We start from the raw sequence: 21,485 nt of genomic DNA, 5'->3' as shown, positions 1-21,485 counted from the left end.
TGTATTTAAAAAAAAGATAAGGAACGCTGGAGCACCAAAGTCCCAGATTTGAACAAAAAAAGAAAGGCACACGACAGCAAGGAGGAGCATCTCCCAGCACACTGGAAACGACTCAGCCGGAGGCCAGACCCGTCCTCTCATGAGCCACATCACCCCGCCCAGAGCAGACTCAGGCTCTTCTGAGATTATTTACCAGTTAAGACTCGGCTTCTCGTTTTGCAAAGTAATCAGTGACTCAGTCACCTGTGAAATCTCTGGTCACTCCTTGATTATGTGTAAAATTCGTCCAATTATTTAAGCTGTCTGGGTTTGAGGAGGGTTATTATAATGAGAACACGAAGCTTTGAGAGAATTTTTCAAGGAAATGGCTCACTGCTGTTAGGCCAAAAAACAAAAACAAGGAGTGTTCATTCACCCACCGTCACTAAGGTATGGTCTCTGCCATCAAGAAGCAGGCTTCATCACTTCCACTGGGGGCGGGGGAGGCTGCTCGAAGTGGGGAGACGGACACAGAGAGCAAACGAGGACAGATTCAGAAAACGTGTGAGAAAACCATTCCTCTCCCCCAGGACTTAGGACGTGGAGCAAGTCAGCTCCAGGAGCTGTTTTCTCTCTGCGCTTCAACAAGGACACATCCTAGCAAAAGCTGTATCACCTTGTCTGTGAGGCGAATCATCCCTGGAAAAAGAAATCACACGGCAAGTCGTGGCTGGCCACGCTGAGGAGCACATGGGCAGGACTTGCATTTCTGGCGAGTCTTTATTTTCATAAACAGATAAGGAAACAGGATGCTCGTCTCTTTCCTTGGTCTGTGGTTCCCTGCCCCTGGCCTGGCTAGGTCAAGATTTTCTATTTTTTCTTCTTTGGTCAGAGCTAAGGAGATACAAGGAGGCCACCAGGGCAGCCCAGGTGGGTTAAATTACTTGGGTATCTCGCGCAGCCTCAGAGGCGGCCGGACCCCGCCTGCAGCCACCTCTCGCAGTTCAGCGCCGCTCCGTCTCTGGCTCCTGCCAACGGTCTTCCAGGTACAGGCTCCTGGGGAAGATGCCAACGCTCTCTGGTTTATGTCCTAATTACGCAACCCCGTTTCCCTTTGGTGAACTTAAGGAAACTACAGTTTAAAGGAGGGAGTCTTTGGCTGGAATGCACCATAGAAAAATTCCAAAGCAGAAAAAGCCTTAAGCAATCCTGCACAGGAAAGCAGTTTTCCACACCAGCAGCACATCTCAGAACAGGGCCCACCTTCACAACGAGCTCCGCAAGCCTTGAGATCTGCCAAAACCATGGCTCTCCCCACTTACAATGCCAGGCACCTGCGAGATGGAAAAGAGAACCACATCCTGTCTCTTCTGAGAAAGTTCAGAGCTTTCCAGCAGACGCACGAAGTGAGACAGAAACCTGCCGGTGGGAGGGATAAAACGCCAGGGCCGTTTAAAATTTATCTCCCAAATCATCAACGCCTCTGGTGTGAAAGCTTCGGCAGAGAAATATTTTAACCCCGTGACCAGGTTCACTCAAGAAATTGCCTTGAGTGAAACAAATGGCCAAGCATTCGCCAAGCATGGGTGCCACGTGTGGACGAAGCAAGCACGCTGCTTAGAAGTTCAGAGTCGCCAGCCCCGAGGGCCGAGGGCTGGGGTCTGCAGCGCCCATCACCAGCCTCTGTTTCCTCCAAGACCGCCAGAGGGAGGGGCTGCCCCCACCCAACGCACAGCACGCCCGGCCCGACGCTATCCATTTAGAACTTTCTTTGCTTTTTTGAGCCTCTCAAACTTAGTTCTCCTGCCGTCTCTCAATCAACCCCTTGATTCACGCTGTTCGAATATCATCTCAGTGAACTCCAGAAAATCAATGACATTCTTCTTCTTTACGTTAATTTTGCTATATCACATATCATATCAACTTGAGAGCGGGTCACTAGGGCACGCTTGGAAATTCTCACCACGTGGTTATCCGCCGTGACTTCTGGTTTATAATTCCAAGCTAAGAAAATGTAACTCTTTATTTATGCCCTGTTTCATTTCAGAGAAAACATGACTGCTCACACAAGTCCATACAATAAAATAACACTGAACTTATGGCAAAATGAAAATGGGACAAAGGAAAAATGAAAGCAAAAAATTTCAAATAAAACTAGGAATGGGGCCAGCATTTAAAGCTCAGCTTGCCGAGCCCACACACATGCTAGATAAGATTCAAAGTTTTCCAAGCTCCCCAGCAGTCAGCAGAAAGAGAATCACTTATGGGTGGAAAACTACACCGGCCCGCTGGTCAGATCAGCCACCATCTGCTTCTGTAAATAAGGGCTTGCTGGGACACAGCCACACCCAATCATTTACATCTTATTTACTTCTTAGTGCTGGAGAAGACTCTGGAGAGTCCCTTGGACAGCAAGTTGAAACCATTTGTCAATCCTAAAGGAAATCTTGGAGAAGGCAATGGCACCTCACTCCAGTACTCTTGCTTGGAAAATCCCATGGATGGAGGAGCCTGGTAGGCTGCGGTCCATGGGGTTGCTAAGAGTCGGACACAACTGAGCGACTTCACTTTGACTTTTCACTTTCATGCATTGGAGAAGGAAATGGCAACCCACTCCAGTGTTCTTGCCTGGAGAATCCCAGGAGCGGGGGAGCCTGGTGGGCTGATGTCTATGGCGTCGCACAGAGTTGGACACGACTGAAGTGACTTAGCTTAGCTTAGCTTAAAGGAAATCTACCCTGAATATTCATTGGAAGGACTGATGCTGAAGCTGAAGCTCCAATACTTTGGCCACTTGATGCGAAGAGCCAACTCATTGGAAAAGACCCTGATGCTGGGGAAGATTGAAGGCAGGAGGAGAAGGGGGCGACAGAGGATGAGATGGTTCGGTGGTATCACTGACTTAACGGACATGCGTTTGAGCAAGCTCTGGGAGATGGTGAAGGACAGGGAAGCCTGGCGTGCTGCAGTCCATGGGTCACAAAGAGTCAGACACGGCTTAGTGACTGAACAATGATAGGATATCACGGCAGAGCTGAGTACCTGCCCTGGAATAAAACATTTACCACCTGGCTCTTTAGAGAAGAAAGTCTGCAGACCCTGGGGTTACTTGGTTCTGTACCCGTCAGGTAACCGCAGAGCTTTCCTGGGATAAGCATACTCCGTATATGGTTCTGAAGTACAGAGAACTTTCCACTGTCAAGACCTCACCATGTAATCTCTTGAAAAACATCCTTAGCTTCATTTTTCACAGTCACAGGCTTTACAGGGCCATCGGCGATTCTAAGTGAGGCTGAAAGGGTGTCATGGGGGTAGTTTTTCTCCAGGTCTGCTGAAGGCAGGGGAGTCTGCAGAGATGGCCAGTGCGGGTCCTCCCACTCCTGATGAGAGGCCGTCAGGGCTACTGGGTCGGGCTCCTCTCCCGCTGAGCCCCAAGGGTTCCCCCGAGCCCTCCCTGCGGTCGCTGGCAGCAGTGGGCATGCAAGATAAAGCTGATATGTCAGCTTTGCTTTAAGGCTCTTTTCTGTGAACGTCCTCTGCGCTGAGTTTGACAGGCACCGGGGTGGTGAGCTGGAGGCCGTTTCTCTGCTCAGTTCCCGAAGCCTGCTGTCCCATTCTGCCAGCCTGCAGAGCTGCCCCTAGAGCAGGGCCCTCGAGGAGGCACAGCACGGCGCCCGCCCGTGAGAACCGGAGCCCCGTGGGGATGGGGCCCTGGGGAGCAGACCCCACACGCCGGTACACACTCGGGGCCTGCGGGCCCGAGACGAGGGCTGGGGTCTCCTCCAGAAAGGGGGCCGCTCCTCTGTGCAGACCACGGGGGAAGGGAGGGAGGAGGGCCCAGGCAGCTCCTACGGAAGCGCTCAGGCTCAACACCCACCCCTGAGACCTCTGTTCAGAGAGACGAGCCCTCCACAGGGTCACCCCGACCCGCTGACCGGGGACACGTACATTCCTAAGAACCCCCCAGAGCAAGGCTTCCAGGATAAATGCAAATAACCTCAAAACGGCGATGTCTAAGAAACCACAACTCAAGTCAACATCAGAAGAAGACAACAGAACAGCCCACTGCAGATTCCGGAGAACACATCTGTAGTCCTTTTCTTCTCTGTGACGATAAAACCATGCTGTGATCGACTATAGTTCTGTCCTCTACAACAGGGGAACAAAATCCAGCTTATTTAACAGTGTCATTAAAGGGATCATCCACTAAACAAAGGTAGCCACACCTTAAGATAATCAGAGCTATCCTTATCGACCCCTCTAGAAATTGCTACTTAATCTCTGATCCTACACATGTTGTCAAAGGGAAAGAAAAAGGAAATCTGTTATAAATAATCATATTATTCCTTACAGTTCTTTGCACACCATGATTAAAAAATATAAAACTGGAAAATAAACAGCCACGCCTAAAACCTTCCTTCTCCTTGTGGGTGTGCACCATGCGCTAGAAAACACCAACCACAGAGAAGCCAGACAGGCTTCCTTGACAGGGGAGTCCACACGGCGCCCACACGGCGGGTCAACAGAGGACAGTTTCTTCACCCTGAGAAGATCGCCACTCAACTCTCCCAGCACCAGCGCTCAGGGTTCAAGTCCAGACCACTCAGGACACACGGGAATGTGGGACACTTGGACCCTGCATGGCCTCAGCGAAAAACACAAAGAAAGAAAACTCTTAAGAAATCCATGAGAACACGGAGCCCACACCAAACGTGAGCCACTTGGTTTGCTCTCTGGAGCCAAGCGCGGGGACGCCTGGGTACATCTGGGTTTGGAGGAGCACAAAACGTCAACACGGAGGACCCCGGCCCCTGCGGTGGGCCGAGCCCCACTTCTCCAGGCACAATGCAACCCTCCATGGGCTCCAAGCTGGAGCTCAGGCTGGACGGCGGGTGAGACGCACAGCCCGGGAGCAGGGTCCTCGCCGCAGAAGACACCGTCCTCTGCGCTCCAGAGCTGCAGGATGCAGACGCCAGCCCGAACCTCGCACGCGCCGGCCACACGCTCCCTCACCTCCTCTAGGCACCCCCGAAGGCCCCTACTTACGCAGCGCGTACAGGGTGAGGGTCACTCCCGCCAGGCAGAACCCTTCGAAGAACCTGAGTGTGCTGAACATGGTCACATTCACAGACAGCGCCACGGTCAGTCCGAAGATGAGGATGAAGATGATGGAGAAGAGCAGCACGGGCCGCCGGCCGAACCTGCACACGGACAGGGACACGGTCAGTCATCGCCGGACAGGCCGGGCCTCCCCAGGGGCCAGCGGTGCTGGGTGGGGACCCCACGGAGTCTGCATCCCTCCTGGACCCTCGTGGGGAGGCCCAGGGGCAGGGGGCCCTCAGGGTACGCACACCCACCCCTCGTCATGTAGATAAGGGAATACAGGTCAACAGCTGCTGTGCGACAGACGTGAGACGGGAACCGATTCCTGTTGGCCAGTCTACTCCTGAGTTTATGGGGGTAATTCAATAGAACCAACAGTAACTCCCCAAACTTCTACCTTGGCACGCCCAGCATAAAACGGCTTGGAGGCTGTGACCTTTGGAATTGGCTCCAGAGTCAACATAGACACAGGGTGAGCGGCTTCCAGCTGTTTCTCTGAGTTGTTGACTAGACTGGCCTCGACCTCGCCCGCGGCCTGGTGGAGCCAAGGGCTGAGCCGGCGGCGGGCTGGTTTCAGCTCCCCGATGAGGAATGACCAGAAGGGAGCACAGACTGAACGGGGGTGGCCTGAGCTGTAAGGATGCACGTGGACCTGGAAGGGAGGTCCCCAGGGGCCCGTCCTCTGCCCTGGGGAAAGGCCAGCGCACCCTGGGCGGGTGGTCACAGGGCCGGCCCAAGCGGGCTCGGGGAGCACCAGGGATGTGCTTCCAGGCGTGGCGGGGGGTGGAGGGGTGGCCCTCGGCCTGGAGCGGCCCTTGCTCGCCACCCCTCCCGGACCGAGCCTCACACACAAGGATGGGCGTGGCACAGCCAGCGTGGACTAGGAGAGCTCCCAGAGAGGCTGGACTCTATTTGCCAAGGGAACAGAGTCCACGCCTGGAACCCCCAACACCTGGACGTCCACCTGGAAGGGAAATGTCCAGAAGGGCAAACAGAAACAAGGAGCAGGTCTGGGGGTGCCTGTGGTTGGGGTGAGAACGGCAGAGACCAGGAGTGGGCAGAAGAGGGGAACGTTCTAAACGCAGTGTGTGCCAGTGGCCACAGGTATGGCTCTGCACAGACACCAGAACTCACTGACCTGTGCACTTAACACGTGTGAGCTGCATGGTGTGCAAACCAGCCCTCAATTTAAATGTTTTTTAAAAAAGCAATGCGCGGTAGCGGCCGGCCTTGCCTGTGCAGGAGACGGATGTGATTTCCTCACACTCTGGGGGCGGGACCCCCAGGACACCATCTCACTCAGGACTCCTGAGGCCTCTGAGCGTCCCCGCCCATCACTCCGGGTTACAGAAATGGCCAGGGCTGTGAGCTCAATGCAACGGAAGTCGATTTTCTGGTCGAGATTTTAGCCGTTACTTCCCTTCACCTGTGCTGGGGTCACTTAGCCCTTACCAGGAACGACTACAGGAAGTTCTGTCCAAATCCAACTCGTCTACAGAAATGAACTTAAACACGGCTCGGCTGGCCTATTAAATGGAGGAAACCAGAGTCTAACTTATCCCTCTTTATTCCCCTCTGCTTCCCCGTCTGTCCTGCACTGCAGTGTCAAGATCACTAACAGGACTACAGACCGTGCACCAAGCAGCCGTGGGTCTTCCTACGTCCGGCCTCCCGGACGCCCACCGGACACAGTCTGCTCCTCTGTCCTGACACTTTAGGGAAGACCCTGGATTTCTGCTTAACTTGTAGAAACAATTCTAAATCTTTCCCTCCAAAGTGTCTGCTAAAGTCATTAAGTGAAAATTCGTATCAGGAATGGGGGGCAAACATGGTCGTCAAAGTCAGAGCCCTGGCCCCAATCCCAGGCTCCCTAGGGACGGAGGTGCCGAGCAAGACCCGCTGGGTCCCGTGAGCCTCCGGCTCTCTTCAAGAAGGGCCATCGGGTGTAGATATGTGCACGTGTTTAGAAGCCCCTGGGGTTCAAGTGGGCCCTGGCTCTCCCCAGAGCAGAGGTCTCCCACCAGATGACCAGTAGACTCGAACTCTCAAATCTGCGATGCAGAGGCATCATCGGTCAGCCAGGACCTGTGACAGGCAGAACATCAGCCTTGGGGGTGTCCCTGTCCTAACCCCCTGAGGCTGTGCCACCTCTCCTGGCACAAGGGACTCTGCAGATGGCGTCAGAATGAAGGGCCTTGAGGTGAGGCGGCTGTGCCGGGAGCCTCTCCTGGCCACATGGAACCAGGAGACAGTCCATGAGAAGGACCTGACCAGCCACGGTGGGCTCAGACTAGGAGTGGGGCCAGGAGCCAAGGAACAGGAGAGCCTCTGCTGCTGTTCAGTCGCCAAGTCGTGTCTGACCCCGGGGACTGTAGCCCGCGAGGCTCCTCTCTCCATGGGAGTCTCCAGGCAAGAATCCTGGAGTGGGTTCTTCCTGACCCAAGGATCGAACCTGTGCCTCTTGCATCTCCTGCATTGGCAGGCGGATTCTTCACCACTGAGCCACCTGGGAAGCGCGGGAGAGTCTCTGGAAGTTGGAAAAAAACTCCTTCGCCGCCAGTGGCCAAGCTCAGCCCAGGGCCAGAGGGACGGGGTCTGCAGGGCAGCCCATACACAGCCTCCCAGGACCGGTGGGATGAGAAAGGTGCAGAGTCCAGCAAGACCCAGCAAGAGAGGGAGCCAGGTCATCTGGCCAGAGCCCCTGACCCAGCTGGCCCCCAGCCTCCACCTAAACTAACACGTTACCTGCAGGACATGCTGTCCAGCCCAGACTGAACGTGTGTGCAAAACAGTCACCTTTAAAAAGCACAAACAAGAAGCCATGCAGCTGAAGTTTCAGGAGACATCGACTGGGGTCTTGGCATAACCTACGGCCCAATCAGCTTCCCGACACGGCCGTGCAATGGTGCCAGCGGCTGTGAGACCCGGACTTCCCTCTCTACGTGTTTATCTCCTTTGAAGCAAGGCTCCGGCAGGGAGTAAAATGCTAACAGTAAATCAGTCAAGGGTGGAAAATACCAAACCTTCAAACTGGAACTGAGGCCCGCTCCGAATGTTCAGAAAGCCGCAGCACAAGCTGCCTGCCCCGACCCTCTGGGCACCCCTGGCCCACTCCCCGCCACCCACAAACTTGGAGAAGTGGCTGCAGCTCAGACCCTGGCTGCTTGCCAAGGAAGACCCCACTCTCTCCCGTCTTGGTCCCCGGGGCTGGTGTGTGATCAGGGAGGCCGAACACCATCGATGGGAAAGGCATAAGAAACCACAAAACCACCTGTAAACAGCTTAAACCACTGTAGATCTCTTAGGCGAAGTCTGCATTTACTTTCCCTATTAAATCACTGAATCAGGACACCAAGACTTTAGTCAAGTCCGTGTTTTTAGGAAGAAGTGATGTGGTTATATTACTCTTATTTTCCCAACCTATTTCAGTGTAGGTTTCTGGGAAACAAAATTCCTTGTGGTTAAAACATTGGGATTGGAGGGTCTTTTAGGTCAGTATAGCTCACTCTGAAAACCTTTAAAAGGTCAAGTATTTGGTTTTAAAAAAAATAAAAAATAAAACCCAAAACCCTCGTTCTTTCCCAATCCTGTTCCTCCCCTCCCCCTCAAAAAGCTCACCACCAAACCCCACGTGAGGGCCTGTGTGGGTTTCCACAGGTCACTCCCAGCATCTCTGCTCCTGCCCCGGGGGGGATGCCCTTAAGAAGCACTTACAGATGATGACTCAGCAAATTCTGAACACACAGGCAATCGCACTTCATGTTAATGCAAGGAACACCCAGTTAGATGCCAGCTTTTGGGGAAGAACTTTTCAGACCTTGAAAGTGGTCTCTCTGGGCTCCCCCACCCCCCGCGGGCACCCCCACAGCGCCGGCCAGCCGTCTCAGCTGACCAGGACAGAGGGCACCCCGGGGCATAGCCTCGGCCTCAAGGAGCCTGCTCTGAATCACTGCCAGCTTTACTAAGTCTGGGATTCAAGAGGCCCTTATTTGTAAATAAAGCCCCTTAAAGAGAAAGAACGTCAAGCAGGGAGGGGTCCCCACACCTCTCTTCTTCGGCAGCCCCCCGTTCCCCGCCAACCCCAGCAGCACAGGGCCACGGCCACGCTATTCGGGCGAGTCCCCACTGCTGACACAAGCCCGTGACTCAGTCCACACCTGTGGAGTCCGGCTCTGGGGCCGCTAGGAGCTTAGTTTCAGATGCTGGTTCTTCAACCTAAGGGCATCCGGGGATGTTACTTAAACATCTGTGCTTCTGTTTTTAACCCAGGAGATAAGGGTGAGGCCGGTTTTCCACTGGGAAACAGGGAGCTGTGCGGAGGGGCTCTTTTAATCCATGGAGACACTCAGCACGGAGTCTGGCGACACAGGCGTCGGTGAGGGCGGGCTGTTAACGCCATCACTCCCACCGCGGCAACCTGCATCTCCATCCCACCACCATCTCGCTCCCCCGGAACCCTCACCTGGCCCCTCACCCGCCCAAGGAAAGCACATTTATTCTTGTCTCTGGTCCCCACCCCTCCGCCTGGCCTGCCCAGCCGCCACCCACAGCCGGCCACTTTTCAGAGCCCAGCTCCGTGTGGGCCTGCAGAAGCATCTCCTGGCCAAGCCAACTTACAAGGACGGTCCCTCTCTGAGGTCTGCCTGCGTCTGGCCAGGTCTCGAGGGTGAGGAGTGCGGCTGCCCTGTTCCTGTCTTTTGAAGCCCCTGGTCTGTCTATGCCCGCTCAGGGCCCAGCCCTTAAAGCCTGAAGCCACATTCCCAGGCTCTTTCTAACCTCGCTCTCTCAGGAGGAGATGGGCGGCTGGCTGCAGGCTGGTTTTGCTAGATTCTAGCAGCCAGGGAATTGCAATGAATTTAAATTCTCACTTCAAAAGGGTCTGCTCTATGCACTGGCAGCTCTCTCTGTCTGAACTCTGCAGGGGGCGGCTGCCCCCATCAGCTCTGGCCCCAGTGCCAGGGCGAGGGGGAGGTGGGGGAGCCTCGGTCGCCGCAAGCTCAGGCCGACCTCGCCTGGGGAGGCCGCAGAGGCTGCTGAGGCTCCGAGGGGTGTGGTGTGGCAGGCATGCGGGTACTTACCAGTCAGCAATGCATCCAGTTATCAGGTAGCCGAAGATTAATCCAACCAGTAGGGAGAACTTAGCGACATGGACCTTCCAGGCATTATCACACACAAGGTCCCACTAGAGAGGGGCAAACAGAAAACAGGTCAGAGAGAAACGCACAGAGAGTGGACCTTCCAGGCATTGTCACACACAAGGTCCCACTAGAGAGGGGCAAACAGAAAACAGGTCAGAGAGAAACGCACAGAGAGTGGACCTTCCAGGCATTGTCACACACAAGGTCCCACTAGAGAGGGGCAAACAGAAAACAGGTCAGAGAGAAACGCACAGAGAGGCCGGCGTCATCAATCACAGTGCGCCGATCACGTGCATCCCACACACCACTGGACGTCTCTCAGTGGTTTGGAGAAGCCAACGAGAAGTACCACCTGGCCACAGAAGGCAGTGTGATGCTTTTGTCTGGGGCAGAGGACAGAAGTCCGCAGGGTCTGGTGCCCTGATGCCATCTCGGGGCGGGGGGTTCCTCCCTCCATCCTGGTGGGGAGGCAAGGCCAGGCGTCCCCGGGCACCGACACAGCTAGCACACGCCCCGCAGTGGGAAGCCCCCACCAGCTTCTGCACAGCGTGTCACCACAGCACGAGCTCTGTGTTTCCAGCCCGAAAACCCCCCAAACTTCACAAGTCATCTTAATAGTTAAGACGGTTAGCGGTCAATACTGAACTATCCACATGAAGCAGTCTTACATTTTCCTTGTCAATGCCGCGCGTGTTTCCCCATATTCCAGGCTAAAGCCACCTGCTCCACTTGGAGAGAAAGCCAATCAGTTGGTGCACACAACCTTTAGACTAGTTTTACAACTAAGCTTTATTATTTAAAAAAAAAAAATAAACAGCCCTCCAATCTTTCCCTCCTGCTTTGGCAGAAGTGGGAGAGAGACGCACGTCTGCTCCCTCCGAGTGACGTGTGTCCACGTGGAGCACACATGGGCACTGGCCCTCAGTCCGCGGGCAGCTGATGGCTGGGTCCAAGGGGCAAAGCACCAGGGTCTCCGCATCAACGGGCTTCGGGAAGAGCCGCGCTTCTGCACCGGCCTCCGTGGAGGAGGCACCACGGCCTGTGACACCGTCCGCTGGACTCCGGGGGACACACCGAGAGCGGGGCACCGCTGGCTGCACAAGTCGCATCACTAAAGACGCAGATTCATCACAGGCTTCTTTACAGGGTTGCCGTCCCCCTGTGTCTGCTCGGGGTCCGCAGCAGCAGCGGCAGCAGCGTCACCTGGGAAGTCACCGGAAATGCGCCTTCTCGGGGCCAGGCCAGACCCCACGGCCGGTTTTGGAGGAAGCGCAGCGAGGCGGTTTAACAAGCCATCCAGGTGACCGTGAGGCTTCCCCGGGGCGGCCGTGTCCCTGCCCATTCGAATTCGGTGAATGAGCTTCCCAGGCCGGGGCTCAAACAATCCACCCCCGGGCGCAGGGGGCGGGCAGAGGGTCCAGGGAACACACCCGGCAGGGCTGGCCGGTGCAGCCCACTCCAGCTCAGAAGACTGGAGGGGCAGCTAAGGCGGCTTCTGGAGGCCAGCCTGGAAAACCAACACTCACGTGTACCTGGCTTCTAGCAGCAAACGTATTCGTAACAACATACACCTTCCACGGCGCACCCTGTGTCTAACCTGGGACACGCAGCCCGAAGTGCCGCTGTGAGTCACTGCATTAGAAGCAGAGGAGTGTCGACTCTTTGCCCCCATGGTTTCGACTCAGAGGCTGCTCCGTCTTCTCTCCTCTCTCCCCTCCTGTGAGTCACAGCCCCGGATGCGCCAGCGTGTATGGAGTCTGTACCCCCCGCCCCGCTTTCTACCTTCTGAGGCTGCTCCTGCTATTTTCCCATCTCTCCTCACGGCCCACAGGGTAACCGATCCTCAGGGTACCAGCTGCATCGCCCCGCCCAGCTGGCCCTGCGGGCCAAGGAGAGGCTGACAGCCCCTATGATCATCACAGCCCAGTGTCATGGCAGCTCCCCACACCTCCGCCTGGCACACGCTTGACAGGGGAAGGGCACGCCCTGTCCCAGGTGCTGCTGGGGGAGGGGGAGGGTGGGGGTGCCCACTCTGCCCTCAGTCTCCACCCAGATGTCCCAATGGGAGCTGATCTGAGGTCAAGTGATGCCCAAGGCACATTCTGCTTGTAGGAGCCAGCCAGGAGGCATCAGAGCACAAAAGCATTCGGAAAGGGGGTGGGGGCTGGGGGCTGCCAACACTGCTGTGCGCTCAGGCCTGCGAACCACAACTGGACTCGGCCCTGGGCAGCCACCACCCAATCTGGCTGCTACCTAAAGAGATGTCCAGGGCAACCTCTGTCAATTAGCAAGGCGGGAACAGAAGACTGACCGGCTGAGCAGACAGGACCGGGGGCGGGATCCAGGACAAGGTGGCGACCTGGCGCCCTAACCCCCTCAACCAGGCGCCAGGGCAGACAGCATCTCTGAGTCAGCAAGAAAACCGCCCCAGACAGCCCCACAAGCTCCTCGAGATAAAGATCCCCTGCCTCGGGTCTATTGGGCACCCCCAAGCCTGGAGTCCCCCTGGAGGCACATTCCATATACCAGGCAGGTGGGACCGGGATCTTTTGTCTGACCTCCACGTCTGATGAGAATAAAGTACACTCAGATGGGCTACAATCTCTGGAAGGATTTCAGGAGTCTAAGGAAGCCCTGGAGATCACTTAGCTTCCAAGACTTGCCCCATTCCCAGTAAGATAAGGCTGGGCTTCCCTGGTGGCTCAGGGATAAAGACTTCGCCTGCCAGTGTGGCAGACACGGGTTCGATCCCTGGCCTGGGAAGTCCCCACGTGCCATGGCCCATGAGCCAGGAACCCATGAGCCATAATTACTGAGCTGGGGCGCTAGAGTCGGGAACCACAGTGCTGAGCCATGAGCCACAAATACTGAAGCCCCACGGGTCCTGGAGCCTGCGGTGTGCAAAAAGAGAGACCATTGCTCACCCCAGCTAGAGAGAGTCTGCATGCAGCAGTTAAGACCCAGCACAGCCAGAAATAAATACAAAAATAGACAAAATTATAAGAAAAAAAAAACATATAGCAATTAGTCATTTCGCTCAGCAAAGGCGTGTTCAAAAAGTCTAAACTGTGCAAAACCAGGACTCAGGGGCGTGGGTTTCGTCCCTTGAGGTCATCTGCTGTCACCTGCCTCTTCTCACGCCGCCCACACCAATCACCAGTCACCAATGCCCAAGGGCGCTCCGTGCCCAGCGCGCCAGCACCCGCCCCCACCCCGTCCGCTCCGCAGACAGCCTGCTTCACGGGGACCTGCGGGGGTCCACACGCCACCCTTCTGCTGTGGGTGCCCGCGGGGAGAGCTGGAAAACGCCGCTTCCGGACTGCTTACTGCTAAGCTTTCCCACGTGGCTGGGGTTCAGCTGGTGATCTGCCCCTCAAAATAACCTTCCGCGCGTAACCTGAAGCTGACTTCCGGGGTGACTGAATTAGGAAGAGAGTGAAGTGGGGGCATATGGGAGCACGCCCTCAGCTGCCCGCGAATTCTGAGCGCTGGCTTCATGACCCATCTCCCTGGGGAGGCGGGGACGGGCCCGCACATCACCATCCCCCACCCCCGAACTCACACGGGGTCTCCACGCGTTAACCCTTCAGACCCACGCCCTGCCTCAACAAAGGCGGGAACAGCCCTCTAATTTAGCGCTTCGTCACTCCATCAGCGAGTCTGCCAAGGCCGTGCATGTGTACAGGTCGCGGCCCGTTTTACAGTCTGACACTTGCTCTCTTTGCTGTTTTTCCAGGACCAGGGATGGTCCTCAGTTAGGGGGAGACCCAGAACGTGATCTCAATCTTAGCTGCCCGTGTTTTATTTATTTATTTTTTTAAGGCAGTAGTTACAGAACATCTGGTGAACTGTTTACCTACCTATACATTTCAAGGATAAGCTAAAAGAAAGAAAACTGATATTACTTTCTGAGGAATAATCTAATTGCTTGACTTGCCAGAGGGGAGGAATATTCACGGAGGAAACTAATGAAATTTCTAAAGAAGATGGAGAATAAATGGGACGGGAGGAAAAGAACCTTATTTTCAGCGGTAATGAATACTCTGATAAAGAGAAATGCAAACAAGAACATAAAGACGGACGGAAACAGATTACTTATCCAATTCTGAGGTAAAGAGGGGCTCCCTACGGATAAAAACTCAAGGAGGGAAAACTACCCAAGGAAAAGATGATGGATTTTATAAGTGGATCTGTTACTCCTGAGTTATTATTCATATTACTTATTTAAAATCTCCTCACATCAAAAATAACATAAGCAATATTATAAAGACTTAAATTTTAGGATACATTGGAAGGGGATAGGAGTCTGTCAGCCCCTGGAAAGGCCACTTTGGCACAGGGGTGATCACCTGGAGGCAAAGGAGGATCAGCAGATGCAGAAAGCAGCCTCCTCAGAGCCCCTCCACCCACTGAAAAGCAGAAACTCCGGAGGACCGGAGAGGGCCATAAACCCCGCCTCCGGGGAAGCCCGAGGCTGTGAAGACACAGCTGGCGCTGAGATGTGTCTGTAAACAACCTCAGGGACAGATTAGGAGTCTGGGACTGACAACTGGACACACTGCTATTTGTAAAGCAATCGACAAGGGCCTGCTGCACACCACAGGGGCGCTACTCGACGTTCTGAACAACCTCAACGGGAGAAGAATTTGAAAAGACCAGGTGTACGTGTGAAGGGAACTGAATCGCTTTGCGGTACACTAACACAACATTCTAAGTGAACTATGCTCCAATATAAAATAAAAACGTCGAAAAACCTCACGGAAACAACCCTCACCTTCCATTGCTGCTAAGTCACTTCAGTCATGTCCAACTCTGTGCGACTTCATAGACGGCAGCCCACTATGCTCCTCTGTCCCTGGGATTCTCCAGGCAAGAACACTGGAGTGGGCTGCTATTTCCTTCTCCAGTGCATGCAAGAGAAAAGTGAAAGTGAAGTAGCTCAGTCGTGTCTGACTCTTAGCGACCCCATGGACTGCAGCCCAACAAGGCTCCTCCGTCCATGGGATTTTCCAGCCAAGAGTACTGGAGTGGGGTGCCATCACCTTCCATTAGTTCCCCCCATATATTTACTTCCCAAGTCTGCTGCCCCGAAAAGTCCGGACCCTTCTCCCCCTTTTCTGTAGGCCTGTTGTCCTTTGTTACGACGCTCCGTGAGCCCAGGCTCTGCCCTTCCTTCTGAGCGCTCCGTGTGCCCGGGTGCACTTGGCAGTGAACCCTGGTTCCCTCTTGTTCAGCCGCCTTCCCTCAGTCTAGCTGCCAGGGCCCCAGCCACAGAACCTAGGAGTGTGGAAGAAAGAGATTTCCTCCTACAATAGCCAAAGGGCTACTATCCTTTGGAGAAGGGAATGGCAATTCCCTCCAAGGACAGGGAGCCAGGCGGGCCACAGTCCATGGGCTCACAGAGAGTCGGACACGACTGAGCAACGACAGGGAGCCTGGCGGGCCACAGTCCATGGGGTCACAGAGAGTCGGACACGACTGAGCAATGAACACTTACTGTCCGTAGTCAGTATTTCCGTAACAGTATCGACTGATACTCTACGTTTCTGGTCAAGCATCCAGAAAATTAACAAAACAGGAAACAAATGGTTAAAGGACACCTGGGAAACACTCCATTCCTCTAATGAAAATCAAAGCTCGGTACTTTATTAACTAAAAAACCTTTGTGTGTGTTTGTGTGCTATGTCAATTCAGTCGTGTCCGACTCTTTGTGACCCCATGGACTGTAGCCCACCAGGCTCCTCTGTCCATGGGATTCTCCAGGCAAGAATCCTGGAGTGGGTTGCCATTTCCTTCTCCAGGGCATCTTCCCGACCCAGAGATGCAGGAGAAGAAACAGACCTTGGGAAAAAGTTCCCAGAAAAGGAATTGCTGGGATAAAGAGTGGTCACGATTTCAAGTCACTGTGATGCGTGCTGCCAGACAGCCTTCCAGAAACTCGGTGCTTCACTTACATGCCCGGCAGACTGGATCCTCTGTTTCTTCTCCTGCATCTTTGGGAAACGTAAAAAAAACTTAAAAAAAATATTAATGAAAGTATTGAGCTTTGATTTTAATTGGGCTTCCTTGGTAGCTCAGTGGTAAAGAATCTGCCTGCCAATGCAGGAGACATGGATTCGATCTCTGGGTCGCTGTCAGATGTCCCGGTACAATGATCCTCAGTGTCTGTCACTTGTGAGAAACCGGACCCTGCCTGACGTCCAGCAAGACTAAACAGCACGGGCATGTTTGCGTCTGAAAGCAAGTGATCCAGAAAGATGCTCCTGACACAACGCTGAGAGGAAACCTCAGCGTGAACGCCACGAATGCAGGAGGTGTCGGGGGAGAGCGAGCTGTCACTCGGTCATCTCTGACTCTTTGCGGCCCCATGGACTGTAGCCTTATTTTCGATTTTATACTTTTCTTGACTTCTCCAAAGTTTCTACAATTAATCTATAAACCTTATAACGAGAGAACAAATATAGGTAATGTTAGCTCCCACCCATGGAGGTGGGAGTGATGGTGGTGAGGGTGAGACAAAAATCATTAAAAATAAAAAACAACCAAAACCTTTTCACCTTTTCAGGAATATGCATTTTAACACAATCTAAACACTCAGGCTGGTCAGGAAAGTGAGTGGAAACAGAGGAACCTGGAAGATCACTGTGACGTTAAACGTTGTTCTTTAGTTGCTCGGTCGTGTCCGACTCTTTTGGGACCCCATGGAACGTAGCCCACTATGCTCTTCTGTCCACGGGATTTCCCAGGCAAGAATACTGGAGTGGGTTGCCATTTCCTCCTCCAGGGGATCTTCCCGACCCAGGGATCGAACCCACGTCTCCTGCACTGGAAGGCAGATTCTTTACCACTGAGCCACCAGTAGAGGTGATATTAATTAATGCTCACCGACTAAAACCAAAAACATTTTTTAGGGAACTAAATGAAAAATTTCCCCCAAGTTTCATCTTCAGAGCCGGAGATCCCCATTAGAAACCACGAGGGCTTTAGCAGGCACGACACCCATGTGCTCTAGAACTGAGGAGTCAGTGGACATGAAAGGAAGCGTTTCTGCTCAGACTACAAACGGGATAACAGTGCTGAAAATTTCAAAAGCTCAGATAAAACAGCGTTCCTGACGGAGGCGCAGGGGTCAGAGACGTGCAAGGTCAGCATCCTGCTGCAGCCTTTGTCCCCCTGAAGCGGCATTTCACTGGTCGCTTGTGAACCACCATTTCATACTCTGAGGATTCGCCCGGCTCTGCGTTTCTCAACCGGAGACAACAGAAGTGGCAAACACACACACACACTCACACTCACACACACACTCACACTCACACACACACTCACACTCACCCTCCACCCTGGAAGGCTGGCCATGTAAGCTGGATCCATAAAGCACGTTAGCTAAAATCAGCTGTTCAACAGTCTGTGTTTTTCAGTGGTTGGTTCTTCTCCTTTTTTTTTAAACCTAGCTGTATTTGGATTTTTCCCTAAAAGATTCTATCAAAATTCAAGAAATACTGCATGTTTTGAAAACCCCAAACTATTCTCTGCTTTTCGCCTCTAAGCTCATTCTGCAATTTTAGGAGATTGGCTACTGTCAACAGTAGCCAACAGAGCTGCCAATTAGGGCTGGCACTCTCAGAAGCTTCCTTAAATGACATAACGAACAATCTTGCCAGCTACTCCAGGAGGTTTTTCTTTTTTTTTCTTCTTAGTTTTGCTTCTCTGTTTTTCATTCATTGCTGCTCACGTGGTTCCCCCCCTAACTTGGTGCCCCAAACTCAAACACGGCACACTAAGGGAAACATTTGAACCAAAAATCTATTGCCTGCTGGTGCTGCAGGGAAGAGACCAGCAAGCCTGAGTTCCCCGCTCGTGTGTGTGTGTGTGTGTGTGTGTGTGTGTGTGTGTTGGGGGGCACGTGTGTGTTTGTGTGTGTGTGCTGGGGGGCACGGTTCCAAAACCACAGCATCAAAGCTGGTAAGCGCCTTCCACCTCGTGCGGCCCACTGTGGACCAATGCAGTCATCTTAGCGTCATCGTAACCCTCTGCTCAGTGATCCATCCTGCTCTTTTTTTCTTCCACTGTTGACTCTAAAGCCTGCTGCCCTTTGCCTTCAAATGTTGCCATTAGGGGCTTTCCTGGTTCTGACTGAATTTGACCATTTTTTAAAGCTCTGGAAAAATAAAACCTCTTATTCATAGTACAGAGAACTATATTCAGTATCTTGTAATAAACTATAATGGAAACGAATTTTGAAAAGAATACACTGATATAATGTATATAGAAAGTATATATGTATCTCATCCCCTTGGACAGCAAGGAGATCAAACCAGTCAATCCTGAGAGAAATCAACCCTGAATACTCATTGGACAGCAAGGAGATCAAACCAGTCAATCCTGAGAGAAATCAACCCTGAATACTCATTGGACAGCAAGGAGATCAAACCAGTCAATCCTGAGAGAAATCAACCCTGAATACTCATTGGACAGCAAGGAGATCAAACCAGTCAATCCTGAGAGAAATCAACCCTGAATACTCATTGGACAGCAAGGAGATCAAACCAGTCAATCCTGAGAGAAATCAACCCTGAATACTCATTGGACAGCAAGGAGATCAAACCAGTCAATCCTAAGAGAAATCAACCCTGAATACTCATTGGAAGGACGGATGATGAAACTGAAACTCCAATACTTTGGCCACCTGATGTGAAGAGTTGACTCACTGGAAAAGACACTGATGCTGGGGAAGATTGAGGGCAGGAGGAGAAGGGGACGACAGAGGATGAGATGGTTGGACGGCATCGCCAACTCAATGGACATGAGTTTGAATAAACTCCGGGAATTGGTGATGGACAGGGAGGCCTGGCATGCTGCAGTCCCTGGGGTCGCAAAGAGTTGGACACAACTGAGAGCCTGAACTGAGCTGAGTATTTCCAATTTCTTTAAAAGAAAATAAAAGAACTTAAAAAGGAAACAGAAAATTATCTACCTAAACAGGCCCTGAGTAGCGGATGTAGGATCATCCCTGGGCAGTAACACTCAATTTTCCTTTACTTTTTCTGAAAGGAAGCAAGGGGGTGTACAGTCTAAGCAGAGGTTATGTTAGTGAATGTTCTGATTAATCTGCCATCACGCCCTTGACGGCACTGGGGGATGCTGAATCTACATTCCGCAGGCAGCTGAGATGACAGATGAGCAACGACCTTCTATCAGCCAAAACCTCAGAGAGTCTCTCCAAACGCGGCAGTGCATATTTTATTACTTCCAAGAAATGAAATTGAGAGTACACACTATATATTCAAAAGAGCTACTGCAAAACCAGAAAAACAGGGAGGAAAAAAAGCCACCACTGAGAGTACTAAACCCACCGAGGTACTTGCGGCCTAAGTGAAATCAACACACCGGCTTCTAACACATAACTGATGCTAGTAACTGAAAGACTCCTAGATATTAAAAAGTTGTCTCATGTGTTACTAAAAGAGATCTCAGTATAATACAGTGCAGGAGCGAAAATGAAAGGAAAGAAAGAAAGTGAAAGTCGCTCAGTCATGTTCGACTCTTTTCAACCTCATAGACAGTCCATGGAATTCTCCAGGCCAGAATACTGGAGTGAGTAGCCTTTCCCTTCTCCAGCGGATCTTCCCAACCCAGGGATCGAACCCAGGTCTCCCGCATTGCAGGCAGATTCTTTACCAGCTGAGCCACCAGGGAAGCCCAAGAATACTGGAGTGGGTAGCCTATCCCTTCTCCAGTGGATCTTCCTGACCCAGGAATTGAACTGGGATCTCCTGCATTGCAGGCGGTTTCTTTACCAACTGAGCTATTAGGGAAGCGCCAGCAGGAGCAAAACTGGACTCTATCATTTAAAACAGCCTCCCTAGTTCTGGAAAGGAGCCAAATGCGGGGACGTCTGGACAGGAGGGTCAGAGAAGCCGTGGAATGAGAAGAATGTGATGACCCCGGCGACCAACCCTGGAAGAACTCAGAGGCAGAAGGAAGAGAACTTTTCACCTGTGAAGGTGCATGCCCAGCGGGCTGTGCCCTGACCCCTCTCTGCCTGTGAGGAGCCTCCGGGCCCAGCCGCCCTCACCTCTGTGCCCACGGCTGCCCCTGCCCGGCCAGGGCCCAGCCTCGCCCCGGCTCCACCTGCTCCCCACACCCGTCCTCCCACATCCACGCACATCCGATCTTTTCTCAGTGCCTACTCAAAGCATAAAACTCGTTTCAACCACAGGCTTTAACAGGGACCATCATCTGTGTGTTGGAGAACGGCAGCCTTTCTGTGCTGCTGGCGGTTTTCCTTTGAACGGGCACATATTACCTTTGTAAGCACACAGTTAATTACAAGGAGTAAAAAATTAGAAAGACGCAATGAATACTCTTCTGTACATTTAACAAAGATAACTGAGCCACTCTCCTCTTCCTCATGCCCCAGTCTGTACTCCTATGGCAACCTGTACTCAGGGTAAACAGCCAGACCACTCATCAGAACGTATCACACTTGCCTGCTGTTTACAGATCTTTCCTTCCCCAGCTCAGGGGTTGGCAGACCACAGCCCACAGACCCAGCACGGCCCTGCCACCTGTTCTGCACGTAGTCTGCTGGGCGTCCAGCCGCATGCCTTGGTCCACGCCTGATTCTGCTTGTGCACAAGTGTGTGCACAGAGCGGTGTGGTGGCAACACAGACCACACGGCCTGCCAAGCAGAGAACGTCTGATATTCAGCCCTGCACAGGGACAGTCTGCAGACCCCGGGACTGGACGGACAGTTCCTGGAAGAAAGGGACTGCGTCTTCAGTCTCCAAGCTGATGTCCTCGGAGGGGCAGGATGGCAGCTGGAGCCGCCACCCAGAAGCGGACGTGTCTGCCTGTGTCCACCCCTCCTCCTCTCTGCAATTATTCCTTCCAAGAAGATTCAAACAATGAACAAACAGCTTACGACGTCCGTGTAGGCAATATGGTTTTTAAGTGTCTGCCGCATTTTTCATTATCAGTCATTTTCCCCAAGGGAAAGAGAATTCTAATTTATTATAAAAACCCATAGAATATTGGGCATGAGAAGTTTACTTAAAACAACGAACATTTTTTTCTTAATAGAACAAATCTGTTATGTAAATTAAGCATCGTCTCAACGTTCGTTGAATACCTGCCAAGGTCTATGCGTCCTGTTGGCTACTTTGACTAAGCATCTCATTCAGGTATTGGAACAGCCGTACAACTCAGGCTTTATGACCAGTGAGCCCACTTTACAGATGAGGAAACTGAGGATGAGGGGAAGC

At 52.8% G+C, this 21,485-nt stretch overlaps 1 protein-coding gene across 4 annotated transcripts in view; it reads right to left on the bottom strand.

Moving 5' to 3' along the window:
• SLC22A23 (solute carrier family 22 member 23) overlaps positions 1 to 21,485 on the bottom strand; it is a 133,070-nt gene that overhangs the window by 85,519 nt on the left and 26,066 nt on the right. For 2 of the 4 annotated variants that reach the window (XM_061398968.1, XM_061398969.1), the window contains exons 2-3: positions 10,161 to 10,264; positions 5,026 to 5,180 (exon numbers count right to left, since the gene is read on the bottom strand). The exons of 1 other annotated variant lie outside the window; for it this stretch is intronic. In XM_061398968.1, the coding sequence (XP_061254952.1) occupies positions 5,026 to 5,180; positions 10,161 to 10,264 (259 nt within the window). Of the gene's footprint in view, positions 1 to 5,025; positions 5,181 to 10,160; positions 10,265 to 10,358; positions 10,431 to 21,485 lie in introns of those variants that run through there. One more of the 4 variants, XM_061398970.1, reaches the window with a different exon arrangement.

Source organism: Bos javanicus, chromosome 23 (genome assembly GCF_032452875.1).
Source record: "Bos javanicus breed banteng chromosome 23, ARS-OSU_banteng_1.0, whole genome shotgun sequence".
Classification (NCBI taxonomy): domain Eukaryota; kingdom Metazoa; phylum Chordata; class Mammalia; order Artiodactyla; family Bovidae; genus Bos; species Bos javanicus.
This window is presented reverse-complemented; position numbering and strand designations above follow the sequence as displayed.